Raw genomic sequence first — 10198 nt, forward strand, 5'->3', positions numbered from 1 at the left:
GGATGTTCTCTTAACTGTATAGTTTGTTTTCATTCAGTTAGGAATAACTTATTTTTATTGTAACTTAGTACATTCTCTATTTGGTCTCTAGCGTATATCTTTTGATTGTACTTATTTTACATTTTCTGGAGGTTTTCTTAAAGAAGGGATCGCATGTGACATAACATATATACATTTTATTTATTTTACATTTTGTTATATTTGGTATTCTGGGATAAATGGCTATATTTTATTCCTTTAAAAAGTGTCAGAAAAAGAAGTTAAAACATTATTTTGTAAGTATTAGTAGCTGAGGACCATATGGACAGTTATTCCTAGGAATTCTCGCATAAATCTTTCCACCCAACAGACTTAAAAAAAAAAAAATGCAGGCCTGGGAGAAGAGACTGGAATAGCAAATGAAAATGCATGGATTCTACAAATGAACTTTCTTGATTTTGATGAACTTTTTGATTTTTTAGGTATATTTTTTCTTCTCTATGTACTGTTTAGTTTAAAATTTTCCCCATTATTCATTTTATACATCATTTCTTCAGCTGGTCTGAAGGAGCAAATATGCACATAAAGTATGATGGTTGTTTGTCCCATTCCAAAGGGGGCGGTATCTAAACAGCATGCCCTGTTTTCTCATTTCTTTGCAACTTTGACAGTCTTTCAGCAGAGGCAGGAATGTGCTGTCAGCTGGGTCATTGGTTTATCTTCTATCGATACATACATCCAGTAGGAAATAAAAAGTTGCTCTGTACAAGTGTTTCTATTTTGCAGCACCGATCTATACTTTAGGGATGGGCAACATTATGCAGCTATTCTACGCTGGGGTATAAGAAATACCATATGCTCTTGTCCTCCCCCCATTGTGGTATTTTTGTCTTACTAATCTCTAAATCATCTACCATGCTCAAAATACTATTTTAAAAAAATTCTTAATGAGTAGTCAGTAAATGGGAAATGACTGAAATATTGTTACCTTTTATATTTAATGGAGTAGACACTTATAACAATTTAAGTATGGAAAAAAATCATAGTTGTAAAGAAGTATCCTCTCAGAGCCTCTATATTTCAATTTTTTACAGTTTTTTTTAAATCTATATTTCTGGATTTGCGTAAGAGTAATTTTTTCCCCCGAAGTTTCTTGCAGTCACTATTGCAGAGATAAAATATTCTATTTCACGAATGCTGTATGGTTAAATCACCACAAATATATTTAACTCTAAAAGTCACCTGTTTAGTTGAGATGGATTCAGTAATTTACGTAAGGTTCCTTTTCCAAAACTGCCATTGCAATTCAATTAAAAAGAAATTTCTCAGGGTGCCTGGATGGCTCAGTTGGTGAAGCGTCTGCCTTTTGCTCAGGTCATGATCTCAGGGCCCTCGGAACGAGCCCCGTGTCAGGATCCCTGATCAGCGGGGAGTCTGCTTCTTCTGCCTCTGCCTCCCCTCCACCCCCCACTCATGCTCTCTCTCTCAAATGAATAAATAAAATCCTAAAAAAGAAATGAAATTTCTCATTTGCAAATACTCATAGGTGCTGTGGTATTTAAAAATCCATCATTTGTACCTAGTTCTTTAATCACCAGTCATCTAAATAACACAGAAGTTCAACTTCTGAAACACGGAGATGGAATGGAACGGTCCCTTGGCAAAGCTTCCAGATGGGACTTTTTCACCATCCAATAAGGCTGGATTGTAACTGCATATTCACAACTAGCCCCTATCTTTGTGGTTATTTAAGTGTCAGACTCAAAGATCAGTGTTTGGATGATAATATTATAAGGGACAGTAACTTGCAAATCAGTGGATTGTACTTCTGTGTACCCTATCATTCCCCAAAGTCACCGTCTCTGAACTAGTGTTCTGTGTTGACAGAAAAGAGAAAAGGAATAGTCTGCTTCTTAGAATAAGGGAACCACATGTGAAAACATCCACTTCAGTGACTAGATGAGAACCGTGTGTAATTATTAGAGACATTGTTCATGTGCAAATGGATGTTGATAAAATTCTAGAAAATGGTTTGGTGTCTAAGAAGTTGGACATTCCACCAGAAATAGTTTTGATTATGTATTTATTTAAATTTCCTTAAAAAACTAGTGCCAAGGAAAATTCAGACAAACTACAGCAGAATCACTATAAATTCAAACTTAGTCAAGTCTGAATAATTGAAGTTTTGATACACTAAAAAAATTGCAAAAACTTAAAATTTTCAATAACCGCACCTGAGATCACAGGTCAGTAAATAGCCCTGCCTATGGCACCTTTTACGTGCCTGTGTTATGCTACAACATTTAACGGTTTGTGTTCTTGCTGGGCTCTCCTCGTAGGGACTTCATTCATTTAATTCATTCAACAAATATTAATTGCCCTACTGTATGCCAGGTGCTGGGGATACAACAGAGAACCAATCAGAGAAAAATATATGTTTTCAAGAAGATTCTATTTTAATGTGAGAGGCAGAAATAAAAACTAGATAAATAAGCAACATATATCATATGTTAGATGGGATTTCTCTAAATATTCACCTCTGCATCACTCGTATCTAGCACAATACCTGGATATAGTAAACACTCAAAAGCTACTCACTGCTAGATTGATTTATGAGATAAAATTGACCTATAACATCATATTACTTTCAGATGTACAACATAATGATTTGATATTTGTGTATATTGCAAAATGATCACCACAATAAGTCTAGTCACGTCACCACAAATTTCCCTCACTTGTGGCAAGTACCAATCTGTTCTCTGTACCTGGGAGTTAACTTGTTGTTGGTTGTCTGTTTTAGATTCCACATAAGAGTGAGATCTAGATTAATTTACTTTTATGATTACTCAGAGGAACGAAAGCATAATTTTTAAAATTACCTTTGCTTTTAAATGTGAACAGCCACTGGAGTCCTGAAGTGGCCCACAGATGCACATAGACTTGCGGTAGAGGCTTATAGAACTTGCAGAAGAAAACTGTTATCTATGAGTAAAGCAGCCTGGCAGATTTGTTAATTTTGGTAACCTTAACAATGGGTATAATTGTATTGCATGGCCCAAATGAATGGATATTTTATGTCACGATCTACCTGTATCAGATGCTCTGAATTCATTCTAAAAACCTCTTATCTATAGTTTATCTGTACTTTAATTTATTTACATAAATAAACTTTAGTTTTTTTTCATGGAAACATACACATGTGTGTTGGCTTTGAACTTAACTATTCCCCAAAGTAAGAAAAAGTCAATTACTTGTATCAGTGTTTGTCCTCTCTTGGGTCGTTCTATTTGTGCACATTTGACTTGCCATATAAGTTGTCATTTTTGTAGTTCTAATGTCAGTTTGAACTCAAAGGATCCAGATGTCTACATCAATGTTCCTGCTACTGTTCATTTCTTTTTGTCAGTATTTTGCAAAATAACATCACTTTGTGGAATGTGAAATGGATATCTTGCAGCTTAGCTAGTTAAGTTAAACAACTAAAGGACTGAGAAAATATCTGTATCAATGGATTTTGTTATTTTGCTTGTTTTGCAGGTGACAATGGCCAACATTGGAATAAATGGAGATCATTCTCTGGAGACCTGTGAAACAACACTTTTCGCTCTCCGAATGGCAACATGGAATCAAATCTTAGATCCCTGGGTGTACATTCTGCTGCGGAAGGCGGTCCTTAAGAACCTCTACAAACTGGCCAGACGCTGCTGTGGAGTGCATGTCATCAGCTTGCATGTGTGGGAGCTTAGCTCCATTAAAAATTCCTTAAAGGTTGCTGCTATTTCTGAGTCCCCAGTTGCAGAGAAAATAAGTCAGCAAACACCTGGTTTAATAGGACAGTAAGGCAGTGTAGATCTAGGGCAACATTCAGGCGAGTTTTGTCAATATTTCAGTTAATTGGATAGAGATAGAAGGCCTAACTAGAAAATTCAGACCTCAGCAGTTAGTTTGGGGGGTACTTTTGTCAGATTTGGCTGTTGAAATTTGTTAAATTCACTGTACAATTGCATCTTTTCACTTGTTTTTGTCAACTGGAGGTAAACATGATGCGATGATGCCATGGGAGTCAAAATGAAAAAAAAATTTGGCTTATTTGTGTTATTCACGCTTTTGGAATGAGTGACTCTGTTGAAGCCTAAAGCATTTGCATGTTCTATTTGTCAAAGAGCATCTTACTATTGACTTGCACAGTGAAATAGCTGTTTGGGTGTCGTTGCTCTGCAGCTGTTCTTGATAAACGAGGCTCATGAAGTGGAGCACGCTCACTGTTGGGTCTGGTCTGTTATACCCCTCATTATGTAGCTTCAATCAATGTATGTATGGTCATGTCTCATGGGACTCATGGTGGCTTTTTATAGTGACTTCCATGACACCAGGTGTGGCTATCAGGTTGCCTGACCTCGTGAGCCTCCTTAGAATGAGCCTATCCTTGTCATTTTGACAAATATGACTGCTTGCATGTATTATTGTGAAGATAAATTGTTGCTTGAAGGTTTTTTTGTGTGTCATAGATTTACCCAGTTTTCACATAATCTCCTTTTCCTCTGAAAGTTTTAGTGCACAGTAAATAATTTTTTGAGAAACAGTCTCCATCTCAGCACATATCTGGGTGATTTGCCTTATAGCAGTTCCTGTGAAGCTCTGCCGCAGATAATGCAAACAAACAGAATTTAAAACCCCATGATAGGTACAAAGCATATTGGCAAAGAAGCTCTACTTTGAACTGTCATTTCTGTATTAGAGAACAAAAGAAACACAATCTATATATAATATTCAAAGACTATCTGCAGCTAGCGTGTTTGTGCTTTCTACACACACACACACACACACACATACACACACACACACACGTACACAGCATATCAAAAATTTCTGTTGAAAGCTAGTTCATTAAATCTGTAAGATGGCATCTTCTAGAGCCTATGTTACCTATGTCAAGGGGAAAATTGGCAGTTAGTCAGGAACTTGGTGATCATTATTATGGGTAGCCAAGAGATCAGGGGATAATGATCTCTCTTCAAATTTCCCAGTAATACTTCAAACTTCTTTGCTTCTTTGTATAATTCAACCCCCCAAATTTTAGTGATCTTTGAAAATGTCCTGGGGCTAGCAGAACATAGGGTAGGGAGTTCTGCTTCACAGTAAGGAAATTTATTTCTGTAAAAGATTTATTGCTTTCATTACATGTGGTCCACTTAAAAAAATTAACCTTCTCTGTGAGCCTGATTTCACATTCTCCAGGAAATCTATGTGTTTCAGCTAGACTTAAATTATTATATTCACAAATTTTTGCTTTTGACTGGTAATATACATTGGAAGTTGTTGTCAACTTTTGTGACTTTTGGTAAATTCTTATGAACAAATGAAAAGAAATTAAGCAAATAACCTCATTGAAGATTTAAAGGAAACCACTTTTTTCCAGTGAATTTAAAGAGGGGAAATACACACACACACAGGGGCACATGATATTCTTAATTTAAGACCAGTAAATGATGAATCACACAAAGTTAGGTTATTCTCATGTATAGAATACATAGTAGTTGCTCATAAAACACTTGCAAAATTGAGTTACAGACAAGAGTTTTTTTGATGCAAAATGGGCATGGACTTGCAAAGTTTTTGTGCATTTTTACTTAAAATGACAACTACATATTGGTTATTTTGATATATATGTGTGTGTCTATGTATATTTAAATATCCAGTGTATATACTTAAAAAAAAAAGCCATTGCAATTTCTGATTGCTGTTACATTACAGGAATGTTCTCATGTGTTTCAAGAGCACTTAAAGCCTAGAGCATTGAGATGGCTTAGAGGAGACATTTATTTCCCACAGCTCCTTAAGAGAGTGTTGGTGTCCTGGCAGCTGAGGCACAAGGAACCACAGCTTCATCCTTCCTTCTCATGCTAGATAGGATGCTGTAGCAAACATTTCCATGTATTGTGACCCGGGAGAGGCGTGCAGAGAAACTCTCATTCAGGCCTCCCGGCCTCTTCTCTTCAAGGCTTCTAAGTAAATGGCATCATGGTTGTTCTATTGCCATGATGTCACCCTGGCCACATGTATCTATAGTGAGGAGATACTGTGACCTTACTATATGTGGGAATGCATGGGCATGTAAGGTGTTAGGGAATGACAGGGCAGTCATTCTCTGCATATCCTGGAAGGATTCTCTTTATTATCTGAGCACAGGCTTAGGGCAACTAAGTTGGTTTATAATGAGGTTAAACCCAAGAAGTAGACACCAAAAATTGAAAAAAAAAAGGAGTAAAAGAATATGCATTTACATTGTGTTAGGCCTTTTGTCCAAGGAAAATGAAATAAAGTGAACACAATATGCATATATCTCACTTCAGAATTTTATTTCTGTTATTATATATATTTCAGTGTAGTTCAGCATCTTATTGTGTGTTGAATAATAGACTGTAACATCCATCAACCACTTTCATAGAAATGTTCAAAGTGAAAATATACTTGTTCCGATTACTAGAAATAAATAGTACAAATAGTGTTCACCAGGTTAACCAATTTTGAAATTTTAAGCTCTGTTTTAAAATTTATAATTAAACTGTCAGAGCAACTGAATTGCCCTTCTCATTGGGTAAAGTAGTATCAACACCACTTCACTTACTATTTGATCATATTACTTCTGGGAGAATTTATTATTCTGGGCACATGACTTGCAAATGCCAGGCTTTTCCTTTTGTTAGTGAATTTAAAAACTGAGACAAAAAAAAGCCAACAGCATATGGGTTTTTATGATTATGAATACAAAGACAGATAATGTTGACTCATAATTAGTTGTAGGTGCATCCCAGTGTATCACACTTTTTACTGAGGCTTTAACTAAGTGACAAATATTCTACATTTTTTTCTAAAGGCTGAAAGTTCCTTTTAATTATTTGTATTGCTGAAGTGCAAAATACCTAAAAGTTAACTCATACACACCACACACGCACGCACACAGATGTATCTGTCTTACGCAATAAATGGTCTTGTTTGCTCATTTTCAGTCTTTAAAAGAAAGACCCACTTTAGCTTTGTGTCTAATCTGAATTTAGATCCCAGATAAGAGCACTTGCTAAACACATAGATGAACTTTGTGTGAAACTTGCCGCCAGCTTCGCCTGTATCACATCATTGCTCCAAATTAATAAACGAAGGTCAGAATATGAAAGATGGGAATGTCCATTTTCTTACTTCTTCATCTGGGTGTCAAATATTTCACCACATGGCAAATAATGTTGGACTTCAACTTGTTACTGAGGTATTTTAACAGTAGATACAATGTGTTATGTGAATAAATATATTTTGTGTTCTTCATACTTGCTGGACTGTATGAGATTAAACAGTGATATGTATATTTTGTGACTTGTATCAGTGTACGACTCATGTAATTTTAGTGTTTTGACTAGTTTAAAACTTCAAACAAATGATTTACAATAAACTTGGACTAGTGTTTATCAAGAGTGGCTATTTTTCGGAAGGTCATATGAAGCTTGGAACTCTTGAACCTAAACTTCCATTTTCATCTATTTGGTGGGAAGATCGCCGCCTGTTCCAACCAGCAGTTCAAACTCCCAGTCCAAACCCTCCCACCGCCTGAGCCCTCCTCATCCGAGCTGATCATCCTTTTGCTTATGGGAGCCCCCTCTTCGACAGACCCCGCTTCTTAAATGGAACCTTCACCTAGTCAACCCTCTCCCCACCCTAACCCTCTCACTGCTTGAACCCCCTCTTCCGAGGCCGGCACCAAAAGAGCCCCCTGCCCATGCAGACAACAAGGATGACTGAATCCCCAGCCACTCGTCCTCTCTCCAAAAAAAAAAAAAAAATAAATAAATAAATAAAAGAAACAGCTTCAAAAACAAACCCCTTCGCTCCCAGCTGGAAGACCCCTCAGTGTCCAAGGTAGAATGAAACATGGCTTTTAAATACCTGAGGCCTGGGTTTGCAAGCTCTGCTACTGGTTAGAAGAATTTCAACTTGTTTTCTTTTATTACCTTTGGTATCTGTTTCCTGCCTGTTGTTGTTGTTGTTCTTGTTGTTGGGGTTCACCCAGGCAGGTCATAAATTTTGATGGGAATCTGATAATTTCCAAAACACACTGGCCTAGATGTGTCAGGATAGCAGAGAAATGTCTGTGATAACAAATCGCCACCCAAGTCTTCATGCCATGAACCTTCAAAGGTTTATATCTCACCCATGGCTCCTGTCCAGTCAGAAGGGGAGCTCTGTCCATTGTAATCACTCAGAGACCTTAGGTGACAAAGCAGCCACGGTTTTCTAGGTTGCTGTTTGCCGTGCTACAGGGAAAAAGGCCTGGTGAATCATGAACTGGCTCCTGGGGCTTCCACCTAGAGGTAAGAAGTATTCCTTTGCTCACACATCTCTGGCCAAAGCAAGTGATGGCCTACCTCCTTCAAGGAAGCAGGTTAGTGCAGGCAATACTATGATATGCCTTGGAGGCGAACTGAAAATAATTGGTGGACAGCACAAATGATTTCCATATTAGGTCAAATATTTTCATTCTTGCCCTTCTAATATAATTCAAACTAGAACTGTTTATTTTAAAGTTTTTATTTATTTAAGAAAATCATGGAATGAAAGCATATAGGATTCATTCTTCTAAGTAGCTTGTAAAATATAAAGATAAGTTAGAATGAACACATATGCTGTTTGCAATTAATAGGAATTTTAGAAGTTAAAAAATCAATATAGAATAAGTGAAAACACTTGTTTTTTTGTTTTGTTTGTTTTTTAGTTTGAGAGAGACAGCGAGAGAGCATGCGCACACAAGAGCAGGGGGAGGGGTAAAGGGAGGGAATCCCAAGCTGACTCTGTTCCCCGCTCAGAGCTCGACATGGAGGCGCTCGATCTCACAACCCTGAGATCACGACCTGAGCCTCAGCTAAGAGTTGGATGCTTAACCGACTGTGCCACCCAGGCACCCTGAAAATGCCATTTTATATATATCCTTATTCATACCAAAGTAGAAGCAGAATTACTGAAATCTAGAGGAACTGTATTTTAGATTTAAAGTGTGCTTTACATTTCCACTTATACAAGCATATAAACTCTTAGAGTTTTGTATTTAATAACATTTGAGTTCTTTTTTAATATCCGATTGGTAAAACCTCAAATTAACAAAATGCCTTCTGTTGTTGTAGTGCTAACTTCCCCATGTTCAATAAGGGAATCCTATACTAGTATACACCTAAATAATTTTAGTTTAAAAAAAATGAGATTCTACTAGACATACTGTTGTGTTGTAAAACTTTTGTTTTTTCAATAACCCATGTTGGTACATGCAGAGTATTCTTTTTAACAACTTAATACTCTTACATAAGAGAAGTGTACTATAAATAACAATTTTCCTATTGAAGGAGAGCTGTTTTTGTTTTCAGTCGTTTCCCTCTTTCCAATTACACTATTTCAATATGCACATCCTTATCCTTTCTTGTGTTCTGTGGGGTTGCTGGGTTAAGGGCACGCACCTTTTCTTTCTTTTTTTTTTTAAGATTTTATTTATTTATTTGGCAGAGAGTGAGAGAGCACAAGCAGGGGAAGCAGCAGGCAGAGGGAGAGGGAGAAGCAGGCTCCCCGCTGAGCAGAGAGCCCAATGCGGGGCTCGATCCCAGGACCCTGGGATCATGACCTGAGCTGAAGGCAGATACTTAACCGACTGAGCCACCCAGGCGCCCCAAGGGCACGCACATTTTCAATATCCATAGAAACCGCCCCGTTGTGACGTGTGTACTCTCCTTCTCTTCTTAAGAAAAGGCCCTATTCCTGACACCACCTACTGTTTATTTCAGCAGTCTTTTTATTGTCACCCATGTGATTGGCAAAAATAAATCATATTTAATATTAGCTTTGTTATGTTACTTGTATTTCCCATTGCTAATGAGGCTGAGCATCTTTTCATACCTTTATTAGTCATTTCCACTTCCTCTGTAAATTTTCTGTTCCTGACCTTTATCTATTTTTAATGTTAATTTTTTTCTTACTGACTTTCAGGAAGACTGTGTATATTAAGGATATTGTCTTAGTCAGCTTGGGCTGCTATCACAAAATACCATGGACTGGGTGATTAAACAAGAGGAATTGATGCCTCACAGTTCTGGAGGTCCAGAAGTCCAAGATCAAGGTGCTAGACAATTAGACACCTGGTGAGAGCTCTGTTCATAGCCATCTTCTTTCTGTTTCCTCACATGGT

The 10198-nt window shown here is 37.2% G+C and overlaps 1 protein-coding gene across 2 annotated transcripts in view; it reads left to right on the forward strand.

Annotated features, from left to right (window-relative positions):
- PTGFR (prostaglandin F receptor) overlaps nt 1–7430 on the forward strand; it is a 45054-nt gene extending 37624 nt beyond the window's left edge. For both annotated transcript variants that reach the window (XM_027582409.2, XM_027582418.2), the window contains exon 3: nt 3520–7430. In XM_027582409.2, coding sequence (XP_027438210.1) covers nt 3520–3822 — 303 coding nt within the window. In that variant the 3' untranslated portion in view covers nt 3823–7430. The remainder of the gene's footprint in view (nt 1–3519) is intronic.
- Nucleotides 7431–10198: the final 2768 nt, after the last annotated feature.

Source organism: Zalophus californianus, chromosome 4 (genome assembly GCF_009762305.2).
Source record: "Zalophus californianus isolate mZalCal1 chromosome 4, mZalCal1.pri.v2, whole genome shotgun sequence".
Classification (NCBI taxonomy): Eukaryota; Metazoa; Chordata; class Mammalia; order Carnivora; family Otariidae; genus Zalophus; species Zalophus californianus.